The sequence below is a fragment of the Protopterus annectens genome, chromosome 11.part0, assembly GCF_019279795.1.
Source record: "Protopterus annectens isolate FY-2018-M chromosome 11.part0, PAN1.0, whole genome shotgun sequence".
Taxonomy (NCBI): domain Eukaryota; kingdom Metazoa; phylum Chordata; order Ceratodontiformes; family Protopteridae; genus Protopterus; species Protopterus annectens.
The window spans coordinates 149,018,472-149,044,307 of record NC_056745.1 but is presented as its reverse complement, the minus strand read 5'-3'; the positions used below and the strand labels follow the sequence as shown (position 1 = coordinate 149,044,307).

Here is a 25,836-nt window from a genome sequence, read left to right as displayed (position 1 = left end):
CTATCAGAAAACGCTGAGAAGAAATCGCCCATTGCCACAGTCTGAGTGCTTCTCGACACAGGGGGTATGACCTGGTTCCGCCTTGTTTGTTGATGTACCACACTACAGACATATTGTCTGTCTGGATTGCAATCGTTCCCAAGGGAAGAGAGTCTTGAAGGGCTTGCAACGCTAAAAGCACTGCTCTCATCTCCAGAACATTTATGTGCAAGTGGCATTCGTTTGGTTGCCATGTGCCCTGGACTGTCCTGCCCTGATAATGCCCCCCCCACCCAATCAGGGAGGCATCCGTTGTCAGAGTAGCAACCGGAGGAGGTGGAACAAATGATCTTCCCGACAGGAGCTGGGGGGAAGACATCCACCACATGAGATGCTTTTTGCACGCTTGCGTGATCATAATGGTGTGAGACATTGGAAGTTCCTGATAAGACCATTGGGTAAAAAGCATCCACTGAAGGATCCGCATGTGGTATCTGGCCAATGGAAGGAGAGGTATGGCCGCTGCCATGATTCCCAACACCTTTAGAACTAACCTGGCTTTGACTCTGTTGTTGTTGAGAAGAATTGACACCAGTTTGTGAATGTCTGATATCCTTTGGTTCGTTAGCCTTGCAGACATGTTTATAGTATCTAAATTTGCGCCTATGTAGGTAATAGTACGACAAGGCGACAAAACAGACTTTTCGCAATTTATTGAAATACCCAGTTTTTGACAAACGCGAAAAGTATAATCTCTGGCCATCAGAAGGAGATGCTTGGTGGGAGCTGTGAGAAGCCAGTCGTCCAAATATGGAAACACCTGGAATCCTTGTCGTCTCAGGTGAGAAGCTACCACTGCCATGCATTTGGTAAACACCCGGGGGGCAGTGGTGAGACCAAAGGGCAGGGCCCTGAACTGAAAATGACTGGTTCCCAGCCTGAAGCGGAGGAATCTTCTGGAGCGTCTGTTCATTTTATGTGATAGCACGCATCCCGAAGGTCTATGGAGCACATCCAGTTTCCTTTGCCCAAAAGGGAAGAATGGATTGCAGCGTGACCATGCGAAATCTTGTTTTCTTGACTGATTTGTTCAAGACACTGAGATCCAAAATCGGTCTCCAGTCCCCTGTTTTCTTTGGAACTAAAAAGAACCTTGAGTAGATTCGGATCCTTGTTGGTCTGCTGGCACTGACTGAATTGCTCTTTTGCAAGCAGTTTTGAAATTTCCAAAGCTGCTAAATCCCTTTGAGCGGTGGAACATCTGGAAGGGATTTTTTTGACTGATTTGGAAAGCGAAGAAAGGGGATAGAATAGCCTTCGGAAATGATGGACTGTACCCATTTGTCTTGAGTCAGGGATAGCCAGGCTTCTGGGTACAGTGACAATCTTCCCCCGACTGCCCCCGAAGAGGGGCAGTCGGGCAACACCTCAGGGATGCTGAAAGGGCTTGTCAGGAAAGGCTTCCCGATTGCCCTGGTTCTGCGGACCCCCTGCCCCTAGGGCGGCGTCTACCATTGTTATTCCCACCTCTGCCTTTGGTAGGAAAACGACTCTGTGCGTCAGGCGAAGTCCCTTGAGATTGTTTACGGAACCACATCTTCCCACCCTTCTGGCCTTTGGGGTAAGGCCTAGAAGGAGTCGAAAACGGACTCCGGCGGCAGAAAGGGTCTTGCCATCAGTCTCGCACCTAGTCAGGGTTTCTTTCACTTGAGGACCAAAGAGAGATGATCCATCAAAAGGGAGTTCGTGAAAGACGTCTTGAAAGGGTCCATAAAATTGCATAGCCGCATCCAGGCGTGCCTACGTAAGGCTACACCTGTCCCTGCGGCTCTGCTCGCTCCATCGGCCGCATAAGAGAGGAGGCGCATGGAGGAGTTAGATATGGAATTAAGGGTAGCCAGCTGCGTGTTCATTTTATCTTGGAAACCCGCAGCTGTAGGATCCTTTAACATTTCACTCGCTTCTTTGATCAAGTCCCTTTGAAGACGAGTGAAATGGCATAGGTAATTCAGCGAACGCATGGTAAATGTCGCTGAGGAGAACATCCGCTTTCCGTACCTATCCATGGACCTAGATTCCTTGTTAGGTGGATGGACAGGCACTGAAGGATCAGCCAGTTCCTTCTTTGTGGCAGCAGCTACCACCATAGCATCCACAGAAACTCCTTTTGATAAAAATTGCTTGTCTGATGGAGCTGTGATGAATTTAGAGGGTCTCCTGGGAGTGGGGTCCACTGAATCAGGAGCCGTCCATGCCTTCTTAGCAACCACCTGCATGGGGGGGGGGAGGGGGGGGGGGACACCCAGGAGGTGGAAGGACGAGAGCCAAACGCCTCAAGATACACAGATTCGTCCTCTGAAGGGTTGAGGGCTGGCCAATTTCCCCTCTGTTTCAGAATCTCCAGAATGTCTGCAAATGAGACATCTTCAGAAGGGGAACGGGGGGAACCCTCAGAATCATCCAGATCTGTGTCCGACGTGATAGACTCAGGTGAGTCAATGTGCTTCCTCTTGCACTTCCTCTTCCGAGGGGGCTCTTCTGCCAAATCAGGAGAGGCCTTGGAAGAGGATGAAATCCCCACAGGGGGCTCCTGAGGAGCTGGCTCTCTACGGTCCGGGATGAGGGAGTGAGTCGACTTACCCTGAGGCAGCATAGAGGGAGGGGCTGACGGAGCCGACTGTGGAGTAGAGCCAGGCTCTAACACACTCCGCATGACCTCGAATGCACCCCTGTCAGGCAGAGCCAGAGGTCCCCGCTCCGAGGAGCTAAGAACCCCCCTCGGCACCGACAGTGATGGCTCCGAGGTCGATGTCGGAGCCGAACTCACCAGCGCCGAAGCACCGAGAGGAGAGGGGTCGGACAAGGGTCGATGCCACTCACCCCTCGAGCCGACGAGGGAAGTCCGGCGCCGAGATTCCTCCAAAGAAGAAGACGGAGCCGAAGACAATTGTCTCGGCTCCGAAGTAATCACAGTCTCGGTTCCGACACGACCCGGCTCCGAACTCAAAAGAGTCGAAGGAGGAAAGAGTTGATGGACCGGGGCAGGCACCGACTGATGAGTCGGGCTCTGAAGCATCTGGGCTAGTGCCTCGGACTTAAGTAGTCGACTCACCACTCTCTGAAGGTCATGATCGGACAGCCTCGATGACCTAGAGGAATGAGACCTTTGGCTCCGTTCAGACAGCAGGGGAGATCCTGGAGCCGAATGAACGGAGCCAAGAGAAGGTGACCTAGACCTCTTTCTAGTTGTCGGCTCCGAAGGTCTTGTCGGAGCCGACACGGATACTCGATAACCTCGGCTCCGGCGGAGCCGAGGAACCACAGAAACTGTGGACTGAGACTTATCGGCTCCAGCCGGAGCCGATAAAGGCAAGGTTGAACAACCTGAGGTCTCGGCTCAGAAGCGGAGCGAAGACCTCGATGCCTTAGAGGGCTTCCCTGTTGAAACTGACAGGGAATCCTCTGGCTTCAACAAGCCTCTCAGAATCAACTTGTTTTTTCTTTCCTGCAGGACCCTGGGGCTGAAGCCATGGCACACAGCACAGGAGTCCTGCAGGTGCAAAGGCCCCAGACAATAGACACAAGAAGTGTGAGCGTCTGTCAGAGACATTTTCTGACAGCACGCATCACACTTCTTGAATCCGGAGACCTTTGCTTCTTTTGACATATTCCTAACTGACAGGTGTACACAAACACACACCCAAACACACAAGTTATACCCTGTCAGCAAAAAAAAAAAAAAAAAAAAAAACTAATAATAATTTTTGTAGAAATACTAAAAATTAAGTACAAAAAACTTAAAGTAAACTACACAAACACTCCCTAGGGAAGGGAAGGCCACAGGCCCAAAGGAAGAACCAATGGTTCTTTTAGTAAAAAAACGGGAAAAATAGGGTCGGGGATAAAGTTCTGTGATCTACACTAGTTTTAGAAAGAATTTAAGTTAAAAAGGGGAAAAAAGAGTAACTTTTAGAAGAAAAAGCTAACACTCACCAGGAACCGGTAGAAGCAACCAACCTCGAAGCTGTAGCGGCAAACGAGATCTGAGGTAACTCTCGCCTAGCATTGTGGGATATACGGGGAGCCTCGAGCCGGTGGAACCAACTCTCGAGCTTTTAGAGTGGCCGAGTCGGAGCCGAGGTCGGCTCCGAACCCATCCAGGAAGAATGAAGGCGAGATAGACAACTTAACATCTATTGTTAGTGTTGTCAAACTTTTTTTAACTACTGTTATTAATATACTCTAACATGTGGAGCTTATGTCCCCAGGACTCAGCTGAAAAAGGACACCTGTGTCCAGTTGGACAATGCTGCTAAACAAATGTCAAATAAATAAATAAATAAATAAATTATATCATAGGAGGTTACTAGGCTATTAGCTCTGAGGCCCTCATAAGCCTAGCCAAAAGTTTAGCCCATGTTTAGACAAAAATGTCAGTTTGGGAATATGGAAGGTGCCCTAAAGCTCTGAAAGCTCTCCAGTGGTCATATCCTAGACAAAGATATAACTTATGCAGTTCAGATCTAAATGTTCTGAACAAACAGACAGTCTGCACCCCCACTAGGTGCTCTAATGTTCTGGACATAGTACTCACCAACATGGGGAGGAGGTCATTGTACTTCCCCATGTGTGATGCCCTTCCTGGTTAGGTCAGACCACAAATCAGTCTTGCCTGAAATAACTACTGGAACTGACACCCTTATAGGAACAAATATTATAAAAAAAACTTTACCAAAGCCAACTACAGCTTACTAAGCAGTGGTATAAAAAAGCTTCTTACCACCTGCAATCACAGACATCAGTGATCACTATGCAGAAGTGTACACAAATGCCCAGTACAAACACTTAAGTGACAGCATAAACTCTGCTGTACTTGACTGAATCAAAACCAGGTCTTCCTGTAGCAACAAGCCACCATGGTGGACTTCAAATATAAACAGATTATATAACAAGAGGAAGAAACTGCAGAGGAAGTGATCCCTCCTAAGCCTAAACAACAAAATCAGAAATCTTATAAAGTCTTCTAAAGCAAATTACGAAACCAAAATCACAACCCTTAGCCAAAGATAATCATACAGCATTCTTTAACTACATCTGAAGTCTAAAAGGGAATGCCCAGCTATGCGCCGAACTGGTTGTAGGTGGGATCACTCATACTAGACCGGAAGATACCACCAACCTGCTAGCTGGCAGATTCAGTGCAAACTTCACCCCCCCCCCCATCCCCACCTACCATATCCCAAAGCATACCTGACACCATTTCTCTGACTAGTATCTCTAGAGAAGAGGTCATCTCTGCACTCGCCAATGCCAAAAACATGGCCTCAATGGGACCAGATAATATCCCAGGTTGTTTACTAAACAATCTAAAACAAGACCTAGTGGACTCACTTCATGTCCTCTTTAATTATAGCTTGAGAACTGGTTATGTCCCTGCAGAATGGAGAACAGCAACAGTAATCCCCCTGCACAAAGGTGGGCCATCAACTGACCCTGGGAACTACAGACCTACAAGTCTAACCAGCCTCATCAGCAATGTCATGGAAAGAATTATAAAGGACCTTATTAACAAGGACATAGGTGACCTCCAAACTCTGGACCCAACCCAGTTTGGCTTTGTGAAGGGTATATAATGCTTACTAAACCCGGTAGACTTCTCTGAGAATGTCAGCAAAGCCATGGATGAAGAAAGTGCACACAGCCTATCTTGACCTTGCCAAGGTTTTTGACACAGTCCCCCACTCTGGCATCATTGAGAAACTCTCTCAGCTGAGGATTAACCCTCATGTTACTAGATGGGTAGCCAATTGGCTCACTGACAGAACACACACTGCCAAAATTGGTGACTCCACCTCAACCAGAAGACCTGTCACCAGTGGAATACCACAGGGGTCTGTGCTGAGCCCTTTACTGTTTGGCATCTATTTCTCAGATGTCCAGGCCAAAGCAGACAGCGTTAGGCTCACCAAGTTTGCTAATGATTGCAAATTGACAGCAATCACAGAGGCCCTTAACAATGTCAACATATTACAAGAAGCGCTCCACAAATGAATGACTGGTGCCAAAGCCATGGTCTGAAACTATATGTAAAAATGCATTATTATTCCCTTTGGCAAAACAGAATTCCCTACAAATTACAATACTGACAGCACACCCCTGAGTTACAACCCAGTGGTGCATGACTTGGGAACACAGGTTGACAGCAACCTGAACTTTTACCACCAAGTTTCCACAGTGGTAAGGAAAGCCTTCTTGTAGTGTACCTCATAAGTAAGGGCATAGCATCCAGGTGTTATAACAGTACCTGTCCCTCATTAGACCACTAATAGAGTATAGTGCACCCTTTTGCATATACCTCACCAGACACTGCAGCAACTGGAGAGACCTCAGAGGTTTCTCACTAAGAAAATACAGGGACTCCAAGCCATGACCTAAGTGGACAGGGTGAAAGCCCTGACCATTTACTCTGTATCTTATAGGCTGCTGAGAGGTGAATTGTGCCTGACCTATAGGGCAATCTCCAACCCTGCTGTAATGGAAATGCTGCACATCTGCAAGTCAAATCTGACAAGTCACTCGCTCTACAGATCTTAACCTAGCCTGTGACATTAAAAGAACATGGTGGAGAGAAAGATACGTCTCCCAGAGAGTGACGCTTCTCCAGAACAGACTTCCTATTCACGGATAAACAGAGGTCTTCACTGACCCTATACAGACGCAACCTAGATAATTGGATGGGAGACTGTAAATTTGCCCCTGGGGTGGCAGTAATGTCCCTCATGGACAGGGGTAGCCGTGGTGATCATAGATCTGCTCTGTTCATAAATTAATTCTGTAAACTACCCACAAAGAACAAATGGGGATACTTGGGATTATCATGGCTAGCCTTGTAAAGGTTCTAGGGCCACTAGCCTAGTAAACTCCTATGAACCTATGCTAAAGATCAATCACTACCTTGCAATATACAGAAAATAGTAGTTTAAAGTACAAAACAATACAGCGCAGCTGACTAGTGTAGGCAGATACCAAAATGTAAACACTGCAATAGCAGAAAATCAGTGCAACAAAATAAATAACCCAAAATGTTAACGTTTCCAGATATGACAAAGCAATACAGGCAAAAGGTTCTGCAGTGTCCTGAACAATGCAGTGTGAGGAAATCAGTGCAGTAAGAAAAAAATGTATAGTACAATTTCTGCTATTATTTGCAGAAATGGCAGAGCAATGTAGGCTCAGATGCCACAATTTCTTGAACAGTGCATTTAGGAGAAAAAATGGTGCAGTAGTAGGACAAACTTAAGGGAGCAAGATAAATACAAAGTCATACAATTGTTTGATCCAGTGCAACGGGATAAAACATAACAACATTATTTAACAGAGTAATTAGGCAAATACACTGCAATTATTAAAGTAGAGTAGTAATACAAAACAGTGCAGCAAGAGAAAGTACAATAACACAATTATTTAAACTGTGCAGTAAGGAAAAAATAGAGCAGAAAATACTGTTAAACTGTGCAATACACCTGAATTTAACAAAGCAAGAGCAGACACACAGTGCTTAAAAAGAGAAGCACTAATGTGCTATTAGCAAACAAACAGAATGCACCTGAATTTAAAGTAAGCAAGAATAGGTGCAAAGCCAGTAGAAGCAGACAGCGCTAACACTGCAGTTTTCCCTTTTCCCACCAGAGAAAACAGCAAAAATGGTTCTGAATATAAAAACAAACTATCAGTAAATAGTTGACAGAAAAAATGCTGAAAAAGTCACTCCCATGATATTTAGGTCTTGGTACAGCATTTTGATCAATGAATTCAGCTGCGTGTGCATGCAATGTTGGACAATTCAGCATAAATAAGCATTAGGATATAAATGTATCTGAATGAACATGCACAGAAACAACAGCAAGAAACTGCAAAATTACGAAGAGCAAATAAATGTAGAGAAAAATGCAGTTTCTCCTTCTCCCAACCAGAGAAAACAGCAAAAACGGTTGTACTAGCAAGCAACAGTACTTGTAAAAGGTCAAAATATGTCATCCCCTGGATCTATATTATAAGACCGAAAGTGCATATGTGCAACTACATAAAAGTTGACACAATGCACGAAACCTAAAAATAGTGAACGGCGACGTAAGCGGATTTTTCCCTAGGGAAAAACCTTACATGGTCGTTCGTTAAAAAAAAATAATTTAACACCATAAACAGGTGGGGGGCTTCGCCCCCACACCCCCCTAACTAAATATACCAACTCCGAGATTGCACTATAGGGAAGGAAAGTGCAACTCCATGAAGTTGGCCAACTATTTCCTTGCCCGATGACATATTCATCGAATCGCTTAAATACGATTCGATGAGTATGTTGCTGTTTCCGTATTCGCTCAGAAGCATTTTTGTGCTTCTAATATATACCCCATTCCCTTGCTAAGAGCTTAGTTAAGTAGTCTTGATCAGTGAAACCAGGTGCATAGAAATGCATTGTCAAGCAGCTGAGCACAAAAGAGCTCTGTAGTTCTTCCTGCAGACAGTACAGTTGTGTAAAATCTTACCACACTGCTAGACGTCCTTCTCTTCACTGTTGCAGTATTTCTAACATCAGGGATCTCCTGCCCAGGGCAGCCTGATGTTTGGCCAGTATACCAAAGCCTAATGACCTTGTATGTGCTGTACTGCACACATATGCTCCCCACACAAAATGTGGAGCATAACATTGACATACAGTACAGACGCAGTTACCCAGAAGTGAATTAGCCCAGAAGAGAAGTCTCTCCATAGGACAAAGCAGTTCATGCACATCCAGAAGGAAAAAATGCAGAAGAAAAAGGGAAACCCTCAGACAGAAGGGAATCCAGAACAAACAACAGGGGGAGGAGGGAGGGAGCAAATACTGCAACAGTGAACAGAAGGACATCTACTGTTATAGTAAGATTTTACACAACTGTACAATATCCCTCTATATCATTGTTGCAGTATTTCTAATGTTAGGACGAGTAAAAAAGTTCAAGGAACAGAATGGGAGCTGGAAGACTGAGAACAGCCCTCAACAAATCCGTATAAAATTGTTCTAACAAAACCTGCTCTAGCCCTAGAAACCATATCCAACTTATAATGTTTAGTAAAGGTATACACTGAAGACCATGTAGCAGCTTCAAGGATGGAATTATGTCCAAACCCTTAAAGAAAGTACCAGAAAAGGCAACAGTCTTAATGGAATGAGCTCTAACAGAAATAGACAAAGACTTGCCATGAAATAAAAGAAGAGATGGCCTTTGATATCCAGGAGGAGATGGCTTGCTTAAAAACAGCCAAACCCGATGTTCTGGGTTGAAAGGAAAGAAAAAGCTGATCAGACTTGTGAACGGTCTTAGTTTTATCCAAATAATACCTGAGCTGTCTGTGCAAATCCAAGGTATACAAAACCCTCTCACTAGCAAAAGGAGGAGAAGGGAAAAAGGAAGGGAGTTGTACCAATTAATTCAAGGACACCTCATTCACTACCTTATGTATAAAAGAAGGATTAGTATGAAGGGACCGTCCTGTCCCTGTGAAAAAAACAAAAAAGGAGGAATGTCCGTAAGGGCCTGGAGTTCAGAAACCCTCTGAACAGGAGTATCAGCCAGCAACAAAACAGTCTTCCAGGTACAATGTTGCAAGGAACTGGATTCTGCAGGCCTGGAAGATGCCCAAGTAAATTTTTCCAAAACAAAATTAAGGTCCCAAGGAGGAGGAATATGTTTTCTTGGAGACCTAATGCACAGACTGTGTTTAAAAAACTGTTTGACCTCAAACCACGAAGGCAAAGGAGGATTCAAGGGCAGACAATCAGATATGGCTGAGAAATGTGCCTTCACAGAAGAATAGGCCAGGCCAGACTGGAACAACTCACACAAATAAGACAGGACCAAAGGGACCCCCACTGAAAAATGGTCCTGGTTATGAGCATGATGCCAGACAGAAAATAGTTTTCATTTGGACATATAAGACTTTTTGGTTGAGGTTTTTCTTGCCTCCTATAAAACTGAGTACATCCTTAGAAAAGAGGTGCCTGAAAGGGATCAAAACCCTATCACCCACAGTGTCAGCTAAAAAGTGGACAGGTCAGGATGGCTGAGAGACCCCTTGTCCTGTGTGAGGAAGTTCAACTGGTGAGGAAACTTGTGATTCTCCCTGGTCAGATGCATTAAGAGGGGGAACTTGTGCTGTCTTGTTCAAAAGGGAGTCACTAGCAAGATTTTTGGAGTGTGCAGCTGAATCTTCTGCAGGACTCCTGGAAACAGAGGAAGAGGAGGGAAATCATAAAGAAAAATCCATTTAAAAGGAAAAAGAAAGTCTGTCTGCCCTCCATGTCAGATGGCATGGAAATCTGGAACAGAAGAGAGGAAGCTGCCTGTTCAGAGGGGAGGCAAAAAAGATTTACCTGAGGAATACCTCACCACCAGACAATGTCCAGAAATTTGTCTCTGTGAAGCAAGCATCCATTCATGAACCTGTGTTTTGGATCTGCTCAAAGAGTCTGCCACTAGATTATGCTCTGAAGGAATGTATACTGTCTGAAGAGTTAACTGATAACTGAAAGCCATCTCTCAAGCCTTAAGAGCTATCCTGCAGAGGAGGTTAAGATTTTGTGCCTCCCTGCTTGTTGACATTATCACATCACTAAAGTCTGTGTGTACCTTCAAGGAGCCTGGACAGAACATGGCACAAAAAGCTTGAAGGGCCATAATCAGAGCTCTCATCTCTTTGATGTTGATATGGTGTGATGTCTGATGGTGGGGGCCAGAGAAATTAACTTTCAGGTGACCAGACGAAGCCTCAACAACCCATGTGTAAGGCATCAGTAAACAGTACTTGAGAAGGGACTGGAGGCTGAAAGAGCAGGCCTGGGTTAAGAACAAACGGATGAATCCTCCACTCAAACTCCTTTTTTAGACAAGGAGAGAGAGGTACACTGAAATTCAGAGGGTGACAATGCTGTAGCCAAAATGACTTGAGGTACCATTAAAGTTTCTGCATATGCAGTTTGGCAAGAGGGATCACACGAACAGAAGAGGCCAAACATTCCAGCCTGAGTGTTTCTTCAAGCCCTGGGAGTCAGAGAAAGAAGAGACTGAAAGAAGGCCATCAATGACAAAACTTTTGGAGGTGGAAGAGAGTCAACCCCAGACTAAATTTGTGAACACCCATCCAGTTTTCAAGGTTCTGTTTAAAAAAAGATAGTGAGTCACACTGCTTAACATACAGGGGAGGTTTATTTCAGGTCTCAGAGATGCTGGTTAATAAGCCTGTCCCCCCACCAAGTTTTATTTAAATGTATTTCTGTCTACATGTCCAGTGTTTAACCAAGGGATGAAGGGGTATATTATGCAATTTCAAACTCTCCTTATAGTTACTATACCAGATCACTTTATAGCAAATATTCACTTATCTAAAAATACCTTAACATTTTATTTGAGAGAAATAAGCTAAATTTAATACTGGCTGTAATAGCATCCAGGAAGACAGTGCAAAAGGGAATGAAACTTTCTCACAAAGTCACAGTATGAAAAAGTGGTGAATCTGTGTCATAATATTCATTAGCACTTGATGGATGACCCTATTAAGTGCACTCAAGCTGCACAAAGCTGCTGGACAAATGGAATGGGTCATGAAATAAACATATATAAAAGTTTTAGTACCTGTAGTGATTCTTTAAATGTAGAGCAGACATAGTGGATAACTCTGGCAGTTTATCTGTAAAGAAAAAAACATAAGAGAGCATTTAAGGTTTTATGGGATTTATGTTCTTTACCAGAATAACCATCCCCTAGTTGCCAAAACTACATAAAATAACTGAAACTCATCTTACATATTTTCATAACTGGTTATTCTATATCTTTTGGATCCATAGTGTTCAGCAGTTAAAAACTGGCTTATTGGAAAAACATGCACATTCATGGCTATATTACAATAAAAGCTAAGCTGCAAAGTCTGTGCCATTTCTCTGCACTGGCACTGCTCATTAAGCAGACTTCACTCTTCTTAAGACTGAGATGGTATCCTTTAAGCCCACTGGGCCAGTGGATACCACATCCCACAATGCCGAATCCTTCACAAATGCTTTCTATGGACATCTCCAAGAATGCATGGATCATGCAATCCCAAATAAATCCAAGTCCCTCTCCACCAAAGGCAAGCGTCCTGTCTGGTGGACCTCAGCCATTAACAAATTGTATAACAAAAGAAGGAAGCTACTGCACGACAGAGCAAAATCCCATAAAGGGAACACATCTCTGATCAACATTAGCAATAAACTACGTTCTCTCATAAAAACACCCAAGGCCAACTTTGAGAAAAAAATCGCTAAGGACACTAAAGATAACCACAAAGCCTTCTTCAGCTATGTTAGAAACCTGGGCGGAAACCCTCAGATATGCTCAGAGTTAGTTCACAACAACAAAAAATACACTGAACCCACAGATATTGCCAACATTCTGGCCGACAGGTTCAGTGCAAATTTCTCCCCCCCCCCTCACCCCCAAAAGAAGAAATACTTATCCCAGCTGAATGTAATCTCCCTGTCATCTCAGATGTCCAAGTGAGAACCGCCCTCAACAAAGCTAAAAACACAGCATCAATGGGACCTGACGATATCCTGGGTTGCGTGCTACGTGAACTCCAAGAGGAGCTAAACCCGCACATAAAAATGCTATTTAACCTTAGCCTTACTACAGGATATGTACCTGAACACTGGCATACAGCAACAGTGGTCCCACTCCACAAAGGGGGTACCTCTACAGACCCTGGGAACTACCGTCCCATAAACTTAACCAGCCTGGTCTGCAAAGCTATGGAAAGAATCATTATGGAACTCATAAACAGAGACATAGGGGACCTACAGACACTTGACCTCACCCAGTTCGGCTTTGTAAAGGGCAGATCCTGCCTTTTGAACCTGGTTGACTTTTTCGAAACAGTCACTAGAGCCATTGATGAGGGCAAAGCAGTCCATACAGCCTACCTGGACTTGGCTAAGGCCTTTGACACAATACCCCACTCAGGCATCATAGATAAGCTCAAGAGCTTAAACGTAAACCCTTATGTCACTAGATGGGTTGCAAACTGGCTAAAGGACAGAACCCATAAAGTTAAAATCGCTGGAGCAATGTCAGACCCAAAGCCAGTCACAAGTGGTGTCCCACAGGGATCTGTCCTGGGACCCCTCTTGTTCGGCATTTATTTCTCAGATGTTAAAGCAAACATGGGAGGGTTGTGGCTGACAAAGTTCGCAGATGACTGCAAACTAGGAGCCATAGTCGATACACCAGCGGACACATACATCCTACAAAAAGGCCTCACAGAAACGGACAACTGGTGCCAGAGTCACGGCCTTAAACTAAATGCCAAAAAATGTATAGTCATCCCCTTTGGGAAAAACAAAGTGCCCACAAATTATCACATAGACAGGAACCCACTGAGTACGGAAAACGTAATCCGAGACCTAGGGACCCAAGTCGACAGCGACCTCTCATTTGACACCCATGTTGCCAAAGTGGTTAGAAAAACATTCTACCTTGCACACCTCATCATGAAGGGATTCACATCCAGATCCAAGGATGTCATTGTACCCCTATACTCCTCCCTCATCAGACCCATGATTGAGTACAATGCCCCATTTGGTATGTACCTCACCCGGCATTTACAACAGCTGGAGAGACCACAAAAGTACCTCACCAAGAGGATCAAGGGTCTCCAACATATGTCTTATTCTGCCAGACTAAAGAAACTCCAGCTCTACTCAGTAGCATACCGCCTGCTCAGAGGTGATCTCTGCCTGACGTACAAGGCCATGTCCAATCAGGATCTGATGGACATGCTCCACCTCAAAAAATCCAAATCCATCAGGACCACGAGAGCTAAAGACTTAAACCTCGGCACAAATATGAATAGGACATGCTGGAGGGATAGATTCATAACCCAGAGGCTTCCCATGCTTTGGAACAAGATCCCAGTTCATGTTAGGCAGAGCCCCTCACTGACTCTCTTCAAGAGAAATCTTGATGAGTGGATGGGAGATCGTAAGTTTACCCCAGGGGTCACATCTGTGTCACTGCTAGACAGGGGCACAGTAAACTAATTCTATTATATAAGGGGGACCTTCATTGTGTCACTACTAGACAGAGGCACAGTATTCTAAATCTATTCTGTGCATTTTTGTACCATTTCATGGGGTGGCGAAAGCCACATCACTATGGCTAGGCTTACAAATGCCCCAGGACAGATATCCTAGTACTAAACTATGAAACTATGAAACAACTTGGGAAGGAACATAACAGCATTTCCTTTTCAGTTGTTTCAGTCTTTTCATTTGCTCTGAAATGTTAGGGTCCATCTAAAGTCTAGTCCAGCCTTTTTTCATTTCCAGAAAAACTCTGGATGAACAATAACTTAAAAATAAGTGGAACTTTGTTTTACTGGAGCTTGTTTCACTCTGGAAACACTGACTATCCATTGTAGTTTGATGTCCTAAATATTTCGGGCTAGGATGACATGAATGAAGGACTGGTTTACTGCTTATGCATGGACAGATAATTACTGGATGACAGAATTATTTTATGAAATTATCAAAAAAAATTCCAAAGAAAATAAGTACCTGCTACGAGCATACCGAAACTGAAATGTTGAAATGAACCAATTGACAAGGACTCAGTTTGCTTACTATCCCCAAATGAGACTATACCCAAGAGTACAATTTACCTGAACTATCAAGTACACACTATACCCATGAGTGCAATTTCCTCCTAAAAGATTTTCACGTAGCTCAAAAATTAGGTTGGCTAGGCCATACGGGTCTATGTTCTGCCATCGACTAGCATGTTCATCGAATAACCATTCACCAAACACAAACCTGCGAATAGTCTCTTATTCGACATGAGAAGGCACATCATAAAAAAACACATTGCACAGTCATAATTGGCCAACAGAATGTAAACAGCATGTATGTACTTTTAGGTAAAGTACAGATAAGAAATCTTTCCATTTCCACACTGTAGTGTGATCTCAGAGTTGGTGTATATAAATAGAGGGGTTTGAAGGCACAGTCCACCACATTAGCAGGAATCCTCCTAAAGCAGGGGGCTGTGCCCCCACCCCCACACCCCCTAATTTTATATATATATATATATATACATACCAAACTCCAAGATTGCACTACAGTGTGGAAAAGGAAACGTTTCTTATCCGCACTTTACCTAAAAGTATGTATGTGTTGTTTACTTTCTGTTGTCCAACTATGGCTGTTTGATATATATATTTTTTTTCTACGATGAAGTGCTGTTTTGTTAAAAGGGGCAGTCATGGGTTTGCATTCAGCACATGGCTGTTCGATGAACATGCCATTTGATGGCCAAACATAGACCTGGGCCATACTACCATGGTTAGTACAAGGTTTTTTGGTAGTGTCATCTTTCATGTGACAATAAAGGCCACTTCTCCAGAGAAATACATACATATATATGTATATATGTGTGTGTATGTTTATATTTACTTATGATGTAGATCCAACTCAAAACATATGTTCTAGATATTTGCTGTGACACTAGGTCCTTTACGCACACCATACAGAAGCTGAATGTATTTTGGCACTCTGAATATTCTACTATCTATGTAAGCCTATTATTTACCAGCCAGTTTGAAGATTTCTAGTACATTTTCTGGACAACATATCCAGATATTCAGTTATAAAGTGCAATTATGTTATACACAACTACAAAGGAAACAGAATTGCTGCTCATGTAGAAAACATATTTGAATTTTTTTGTGACTCAGACTTAATGATTATTTTCATGCTATGAGATTCTAATGGATGAAAAAACATGTGCTATTGTAGTGATAAAATGAAAATTTAGAAAGCCAATGCATGATTGTGCTTGCATTTTGTTAAGAAATATCTCAAAACAGTATCTATCTACTTTTGCATAAAGACTGCCAGCATGGAATAACCACCTTCTGATACATAACACTGTGATTGCTTGTTGTTCCAAAGGGAAATACTTCAGCTTTTTATAAAAATTATTAACTTCATACAGCATTCATGAACAATCCTCATGCATGGTGTGCCATATCTCATCAGTGGTTCGCTGTATCATTTCCTACCCTATCCCTACCCACCCACCCCTCGCCCACACACTTTTTCCTGGTATAATTTTTATTTTTGTAATGGTCTAGTGCTTCTTTCCACTGTTTTTCATTTTCCTTCCCCTCGTTTCCTCATTCTCAGTTTCTGGTACTCTCTCCACATGTTCTGGAACTTCTTGGGTACTTCACTAGCCTGTATGTTTTTTTATTTTTTGTCTCCTTTTATCTTGGGTACTTTAGAAATCTGATAATGTTCATTTCTCTTTCTTTCCAGTGGCTATTTTATTTCTCTATATCCCATATAAAAATTCCCAGGTGTGCTCTGCTTCTTTTTGAAATATCTTTCCAAATTGTTTGGGTCTGTTTTTAGGCTACTTTTGCCCTCCCCCCATATGCCCAGAATATAGGCACCATTTCTTCTGCTTCACCCTGGTGCCTCCAGTATCTGTTATCCACTTTTCTGCCTACATTTACCTATCTTATGATGCTTAGACATCATCTATGCAGAATTCTCAACCTTTGATATCTCACTCCCATTTACTTTCTGCATGTGCCTCGCTGCCTGCATTGTCCTTTGCCTATATCCTACAGCTCCCTTCCATCCTTCCTTTTATTTCCAGTTATTTCTCATTCTCTCTCATATTTGACCTAGTCCCTTCTTTCCCTATAACATTTCATAGATATGATTGGTTCTTTACCTCCCTAGCCTCTTCCATTTCCTCCAGGTTGACATCCTCTCTCATTTTGCCCACCCTTTCTGCCTGTTCCTTTCTCTTGCTGCCTTTTCTATATTCTTTTCCAGATCTCCCTGCATACCAAGCAGTGTTCCACTATTGGCTCTTTGGAAACCTGTATTCACTTCTCTATTGTATTCACTTCTCTATTGTTTTCTCTCCCCACTATCCTTTTCTCTCCATACCAAACCTTCATCTTGAGCTATTTCACTTCTCCAGATTTCTTCATTTTTCTTCCCGACCGTTATTTGAGGCTCCGTTAAATCCACTTCATGCATCCTACTTTTTAGCGCTACTTCATATCATTTAGTAAACTTATTTATTTCACATTTGTTAACCTGGTTAGTCCAACTAAATTTGCAAACAAACCCATTTTCAGTGGAGACTCAAGGGGAAAGTGTCCTAGCAAATATAAGCAAAGATAAATACACAGGACAAAAACTATTACAAATAACAATGCAAATATGAAATTAATTATAAAGAGGGAAAACAAAAGAAAAAAATATGAACATTAAGGGTTGCAGTTGCACTGATAGCAGTGGTGTAAATTTACTACATATAAGAGTAAAAACAAAAGGATAATGGTTCAAAAGAAGAAAAATGGATATTGATAAGAAGTGGGGGGGGGAGATAAATAGTGTGGAGAATGGGAGAGAAAGGAGGGGGCTATAGTAGTAGAGCTGAGGGTTTAGGAGGTTAGCTTAAGCAGAAGTTACTAACAGTCACTGTCTCTTCTGTTTCTATAAAGGGAATGATGCTGCATATCTGTGCATATGTTGGGACATGTGGGAGCCCTTACTCCCACCTTTCACAATTTTTGCCTTGCTCACTCTTATTCTTACTGTTACTGACACAGCACTCTGCTGTTTTGCAGTGGTTGTAGCCTTTTGTCCCTAGGGTCTATTTGTATCTTGTGGAGGAGGTGAAGGGTAACTGGTGGTATCATTACCTTACTGCATTAATTCTCCAAGCAGTGCACAAGTATTCTCCCCTGCCCTTGCTGGAGATATCCCTTACTTTTTCTAGGTTTTTCCTCTATTGTGTCTCTCACTGTGTTCCCATCTAAGAGCCCTGGGTACTTCTCTGTCTCTTTTATATCACCTATTGTCTCTCTCACTGTGTTCCCATCTAAGAGCTCTAGGTACTTCTCTGTCTCTTTTATATCACCTATTGTGTCTCTCACTGTGTTCCCATCTAAGAGCCCTAGGTACTTCTCTGTCTCTTTTAGATCAACTATTGTGTCTCTCACTGTGTTCCCATCTAAGAGCCCTAGGTACTTCTCTGTCTCTTTTATATCACCTATTGTGTCTCTCACTATGTTCCCATCTAAGAGCCCTTGGTACTTCTCTGTCTCTTTTATATCACCTATTGTCTCTCTCACTATGTTCCCAACTAAGAGCCCTAGGTACTTCTCTGTCTCTTTTATATCACCTATTGTCGCTCTCACTATGTTCCCATCTAAGAGCCCTAGGTACTTCTCTGTCTCTTTTATATCACCTATTGTCTCTCTCACTATGTTCCCATCTAAGAGCTCTAGGTACTTCTCTGTCTCTTTTATATCACCTATTGTGTCTCTCACTGTGTTCCCATCTAAGAGCCCTAGGTACTTCTCTGTCTCTTTTATATCACCTATTGTGTCTCTCACTATGTTCCCATCTAAGAGCCCTAGGAGAACTTCTCTGTCTCTTTTATATCACCTATTGTCTCTCTCACTATGTTCCCATCTAAGAGCCTTAGGTACTTCTCTGTCTCTTTTATATCACCTATTGTGTCTCTCACTATGTTCCAATCTAAGAGCCCTAGGTACTTCTCTTTCTCTTTTATATCACCTATTGTCGCTCTCACTATGTTCCCATCTAAGAGCCCTAGGTACTTCTCTGTCTCTTTTATATCACCTATTGTCGCTCTCACTATGTTCCAATCTAAGAGCCCTAGGTACTTCTCTGTCTCTTTTATATCACATATTGTCGCTCTCACTATGTTCCCATCTAAGAGCCCTAGGTACTTCTCTGTCTCTTTTATATCACCTATTGTCTCTCTCACTATGTTCCCATCTAAGAGCCCTAGGTACTTCTCTGTGTCTTTTATATCACCTATTGTGTCTCTCACTATGTTACCATCTAAGAGCCCTTGGTACTTCTCTGTCTCTTTTATATCACCTATTGTGTCTCTCACTATGTTCCCAACTAAGAGCCCTAGGTACTTCTCTGTCTCTTTTATATCACCTATTGTGTCTCTCCCCATCCTAATAAAGCCCCAGGTACTCTTCTGTCTCCTTTATATCACCTGTTGTGTCTCTCACTATGTTCCCATCTAAGAGCCCTAGGTACTTCTCTGTCTCTTTTATATCACCTATTGTGTCTCTCACTATGTTCCCATCTAAGAGCCCTAGGTACTTCTCTGTCTCTTTTATATCACCTATTGTCGCTCTCACTATGTTCCCATCTAAGAGCCCTAGGTACTTCTCTGTCTCTTTTATATCACCTATTGTCGCTCTCACTATGTTCCCATCTAAGAGCCCTAGGTACTTCTCTGTCCCTTTTATATCACCTATTGTGTCTCTCACTATGTCCCCATCTAAGAGCCCTAGGTACTTCTCTGTCTCTTTTATATCACCTATTGTCTCTCTCACTATGTTCCCATCTAAGAGCCCTAGGTACTTCTCTGTCTCTTTTATATCACCTATTGTGTCTCTCACTATGTTCCCATCTAAGAGCCCTAGGTACTTCTCTGTCTCTTTTATATCACCTATTGTCTCTCACTATGTTCCCATCTAAGAGCCCTAGGTACTTCTCTGTCTCTTTTATATCACCTATTGTGTCTCTCACTATGTTCCCATCTAAGAGCCCTAGGTACTTCTCTGTCTCTTTTATATCACCTATTGTCTCTCACTATGTTCCCATCTAAGAGCCCTAGGTACTTCTCTGTCTCTTTTATATCACCTATTGTGTCTCTCACTATGTTCCCATCTCCTAATCTCCTAGGTACTTCTCTGTCTCTTTTATATCACCTATTGTGTCTCTCACTATGTTCCCATCTAAGAGCCCTAGGTACTTCTCTGTCTCTTTTATATCACCTATTGTGTCTCTCACTATGTTCCCATCTAAGAGCCCTAGGTACTTCTCTGTCTCTTTTATATCACCTATTGTGTCTCTCACTATGTTCCCATCTAAGAGCCCTAGGTACTTCTCTGTCTCTTTTATATCACCTATTGTGTCTCTCACTATGTTCCCATCTAAGAGCCCTAGGTACTTCTCTGTCTCTTTTATATCACCTATTGTGTCTCTCACTATGTTCCCATCTAAGAGCCCTAGGTACTTCTCTGTCTCTTTTATATCACCTATTGTGTCTCTCACTATGTTCCCATCTAAGAGCCCTAGGTACTTCTCTGTCTCTTTTATATCACCTATTGTGTCTCTCACTATGTTCCCATCTAAGAGCCCTAGGTACTTCTCTGTCTCTTTTATATCACCTATTGTGTCTCTCACTATGTTCCCATCTAAGAGCCCTAGGTACTTCTCTGTCTCTTTTATATCACCTATTGTGTCTCTCACTATGTTCCCATCTAAGAGCCCTAGGTACTTCTCTGTCTCTTTTATATCACCTATTGTGTCTCTCACTATGTTCCCATCTAAGAGCCCTAGGTACTTCTCTGTCTCTTTTATATCACCTATTGTGTCTCTCACTATGTTCCCATCTAAGAGCCCTAGGTACTTCTCTGTCTCTTTTATATCACCTATTGTGTCTCTCACTATGTTCCCATCTAAGAGCCCTAGGTACTTCTCTGTCTCTTTTATATCACCTATTGTGTCTCTCACTATGTTCCCATCTAAGAGCCCTAGGTACTTCTCTGTCTCTTTTATATCACCTATTGTGTCTCTCACTATGTTCCCATCTAAGAGCCCTAGGTACTTCTCTGTCTCTTTTATATCACCTATTGTGTCTCTCACTATGTTCCCATCTAAGAGCCCTAGGTACTTCTCTGTCTCTTTTATATCACCTATTGTGTCTCTCACTATGTTCCCATCTAAGAGCCCTAGGTACTTCTCTGTCTCTTTTATATCACCTATTGTCTCTCACTATGTTCCCATCTAAGAGCCCTAGGTACTTCTCTGTCTCTTTTATATCACCTATTGTGTCTCACTATGTTCCCATCTAAGAGCCCTAGGTACTTCTCTGTCTCTTTTATATCACCTGTGTCTCTCACTATGTTCCCATCTAAGAGCCCTAGGTACTTCTCTGTCTCTTTTATATCACCTATTGTGTCTCTCACTATGTTCCCATCTAAGAGCCCTAGGTACTTCTCTGTCTCTTTTATATCACCTATTGTGTCTCTCACTATGTTCCCATCTAAGAGCCCTAGGTACTTCTCTGTCTCTTTTATATCACCTATTGTGTCTCTCACTATGTTCCCATCTAAGAGCCCTAGGTACTTCTCTGTCTCTTTTATATCACCTATTGTGTCTCTCACTATGTTCCCATCTAAGAGCCCTAGGTACTTCTCTGTCTCTTTTATATCACCTATTGTGTCTCTCACTATGTTCCCATCTAAGAGCCCTAGGTACTTCTCTGTCTCTTTTATATCACCTATTGTGTCTCTCACTATGTTCCCATCTAAGAGCCCTAGGTACTTCTCTGTCTCTTTTATATCACCTATTGTGTCTCTCACTATGTTCCCATCTAAGAGCCCTAGGTACTTCTCTGTCTCTTTTATATCACCTATTGTGTCTCTCACTATGTTCCCATCTAAGAGCCCTAGGTACTTCTCTGTCTCTTTTATATCACCTATTGTCGCTCTCACTATGTTCCCATCTAAGAGCCCTAGGTACTTCTCTGTCTCTTTTATATCACCTATTGTGTCTCTCACTATGTTCCCATCTAAGAGCCCTAGGTACTTCTCTGTCTCTTTTATATCACCTATTGTGTCTCTCACTATGTTCCCATCTAAGAGCCCTAGGTACTTCTCTGTCTCTTTTATATCACCTATTGTGTCTCTCACTATGTTCCCATCTAAGAGCCCTAGGTACTTCTCTGTCTCTTTTATATCACCTATTGTGTCTCTCACTATGTTCCCATCTAAGAGCCCTAGGTACTTCTCTGTCTCTTTTATATCACCTATTGTGTCTCTCACTATGTTCCCATCTAAGAGCCCTAGGTACTTCTCTGTCTCTTTTATATCACCTATTGTGTCTCACTATGTTCCCATCTAAGAGCCTAGGTACTTCTCTGTCTCTTTTATATCACCTATTGTGTCTCTCACTATGTTCCCATCTAAGAGCCCTAGGTACTTCTCTGTCTCTTTTATATCACCTATTGTGTCTCTCACTATGTTCCCATCTAAGAGCCCTAGGTACTTCTCTGTCTCTTTTATATCACCTATTGTGTCTCTCACTATGTTCCCATCTAAGAGCCCTAGGTACTTCTCTGTCTCTTTTATATCACCTATTGTGTCTCTCACTATGTTCCCATCTAAGAGCCCTAGGTACTTCTCTGTCCCTTTTTATATCACCTATTGTGTCTCTCACTATGTTCCCATCTAAGAGCCCTAGGTACTTCTCTGTCTCTTTTATATCACCTATTGTGTCTCTCACTATGTTCCCATCTAAGAGCCCTAGGTACTTCTCTGTCTCTTTTATATCACCTATTGTGTCTCTCACTATGTTCCCATCTAAGAGCCCTAGGTACTTCTCTGTCTCTTTTATATCACCTATTGTGTCTCTCACTATGTTCCCATCTAAGAGCCCTAGGTACTTCTCTGTCTCTTTTATATCACCTATTGTCTCTCACTATGTTCCCATCTAAGAGCCCTAGGTACTTCTCTGTCTCTTTTATATCACCTATTGTGTCTCTCACTATGTTCCCATCTAAGAGCCCTAGGTACTTCTCTGTCTCTATTATATCACCTATTGTGTCTCTCACTATGTTCCCATCTAAGAGTCCTAGGTACTTCTCTGTCTCTTTTATATCACCTATTGTCTGTCTCACTATGTTCCCATCTAAGAGCCCTAGGTACTTCTCTGTCTCTTTTATATCACCTATTGTGTCTCTCACTGTGTTCCCATCTAAGAGCCCTAGGTACTTCTCTGTCTCTTTTATATCACCTATTGTGTCTCTCACTATGTTCCAATCTAAGCGCCCTAGGCACTTCTCTGTCTCTTTTATATCACCTATTGTCTGTCTCACTATGTTCCCATCTAAGAGCCCTAGGTACTTCTCTGTCTCTTTTATATCACCTATTGTGTCTCTCACTATGTTCCCATCTAAGAGCCCTAGGTACTTCTCTGTCTCTTTTATATCACCTATTGTGTCTCTCACTATGTTCCCATCTAAGAGCCCTAGGTACTTCTCTGTCTCTTTTATATCACCTATTGTGTCTCTCACTATGTTCCCATCTAAGAGCCCTAGGTACTTCTCTGTCTCTTTTATATCACCTATTGTGTCTCTCACTATGTTCCCATCTAAGAGCCCTAGGTACTTCTCTGTCTCTTTTATATCACCTATTGTGTCTCTCACTATGTTCCCATCTAAGAGCCCTAGGTACTTCTCTGTCTCTTTTATATCACCTATTGTGTCTCTCACTATGTTCCCATCTAAGAGCCCTAGGTACTTCTCTGTCTCTTTTATATCACCTATTGTGTCTCTCACTGTGTTCCCATCTAAGAGCCCTAGGTACTTCTCTGTCTCTTTTATATCACCTATTGTCTCTCTCACTATGTTCCCATCTAAGAGCCCTAGGTACTTCTCTGTCTCTTTTATATCACCTATTGTGTCTCTCACTATGTTCCCATCTAAGAGCCCTAGGTACTTCTCTGTCTCTTTTATATCACCTATTGTGTCTCTCACTATGTTCCCATCTAAGAGCCCTAGGTACTTCTCTGTCTCTTTTATATCACCTATTGTGTCTCACTATGTTCCCATCTAAGAGCCCTAGGTACTTCTCTGTCTCTTTTATATCACCTATTGTGTCTCTCACTATGTTCCCATCTAAGAGCCCTAGGTACTTCTCTGTCTCTTTTATATCACCTATTGTGTCTCTCACTATGTTCCCATCTAAGAGCCCTAGGTACTTCTCTGTCTCTTTTATATCACCTATTGTGTCTCTCACTATGTTCCCATCTAAGAGCCCTAGGTACTTCTCTGTCTCTTTTATATCACCTATTGTCTCTCACTATGTTCCCATCTAAGAGCCCTAGGTACTTCTCTGTCTCTTTTATATCACCTATTGTGTCTCTCACTATGTTCCCATCTAAGAGCCCTAGGTACTTCTCTGTCTCTTTTATATCACCTATTGTGTCTCTCACTATGTTCCCATCTAAGAGCCCTAGGTACTTCTCTGTCTCTTTTATATCACCTATTGTGTCTCTCACTATGTTCCCATCTAAGAGCCCTAGGTACTTCTCTGTCTCTTTTATATCACCTATTGTGTCTCTCACTATGTTCCCATCTAAGAGCCCAAGGTACTTCTTTGTCTCTTTTATATCACCTATTGTCGCTCTCACTATGTTTCCCATCTAAGAGCCCTAGGTACTTCTCTGTCTCTTTTATATCACCTATTGTGTCTCTCACTATGTTCCCATCTAAGAGCCCTAGGTACTTCTCTGTCTCTTTTATATCACCTATTGTGTCTCTCACTATGTTCCCATCTAAGAGCCCTAGGTATTTCTCTGTCTCTTTTATATCACCTATTGTGTCTCTCACTATGTTCCCATCTAAGAGCCCTAGGTACTTCTCTGTCTCTTTTATATCACCTATTGTGTCTCTCACTGTGTTCCCATCTAAGTTCCCATCTAAGAGCCCTAGGTACTTCTCTGTCTCTTTTATATCACCTATTGTGTCTCTCACTATGTTCCCATCTAAGAGCCCTAGGTACTTCTCTGTCTCTTTTATATCACCTATTGTGTCTCTCACTATGTTCCCATCTAAGAGCCCTAGGTACTTCTCTGTCTCTTTTATATCACCTATTGTGTCTCTCACTATGTTCCCATCTAAGAGCCCTAGGTACTTCTCTGTCTCTTTTATATCACCTATTGTGTCTCTCACTATGTTCCCATCTAAGAGCCCTAGGTACTTCTCTGTCTCTTTTATATCACCTATTGTGTCTCTCACTATGTTCCCATCTAAGAGCCCTAGGTACTTCTCTGTCTCTTTTATATCACCTATTGTGTCTCTCACTATGTTCCCATCTAAGAGCCCTAGGTACTTCTCTGTCTCTTTTATATCACCTATTGTGTCTCTCACTATGTTTCCCATCTAAGAGCCCTAGGTACTTCTCTGTCTCTTTTATATCACCTATTGTGTCTCTCACTATGTTCCCATCTAAGAGCCCTAGGTACTTCTCTGTCTCTTTTATATCACCTATTGTGTCTCTCACTATGTTCCCATCTAAGAGCCCTAGGTACTTCTCTGTCTCTTTTATATCACCTATTGTGTCTCTCACTATGTTTCCCATCTAAGAGCCCCAGGTACTTCTCTGTCTCTTTTATATCACCTATTGTGTCTCTCACTATGTTCCCATCTAAGAGCCCTAGGTACTTCTCTGTCTCTTTTATATCACCTATTGTGTCTCTCACTATGTTCCCATCTAAGAGCCCTAGGTACTTCTCTGTCTCTTTTATATCACCTATTGTGTCTCTCACTATGTTCCCATCTAAGAGCCCTAGGTACTTCTCTGTCTCTTTTATATCACCTATTGTGTCTCTCACTATGTTCCCATCTAAGAGCCCTAGGTATTTCTCTGTCTCTTTTATATCACCTATTGTGTCTCTCACTATGTTTCCCATCTAAGAGCCTAGGTACTTCTCTGTCTCTTTTATATCACCTATTGTCTCTCACTATGTTCCCATCTAAGAGCCCTAGGTACTTCTCTGTCTCTTTTATATCACCTATTGTGTCTCTCACTATGTTCCCATCTAAGAGCCCTAGGTACTTCTCTGTCTCTTTTATATCACCTATTGTGTCTCTCACTATGTTCCCATCTAAGAGCCCTAGGTACTTCTCTGTCTCTTTTATATCA

General features: G+C 42.6%; 1 protein-coding gene across 1 annotated transcript in view; it reads right to left on the bottom strand.

Annotated features, from left to right (window-relative positions):
* Positions 1-25,836, bottom strand: part of LOC122814917 — a 278,216-nt gene that overhangs the window by 19,288 nt on the left and 233,092 nt on the right. The window contains exon 5 of the mRNA XM_044087181.1: positions 11,652-11,706. Within this exon, the coding sequence (XP_043943116.1) occupies positions 11,652-11,706 (55 nt within the window). The remainder of the gene's footprint in view (positions 1-11,651; positions 11,707-25,836) is intronic.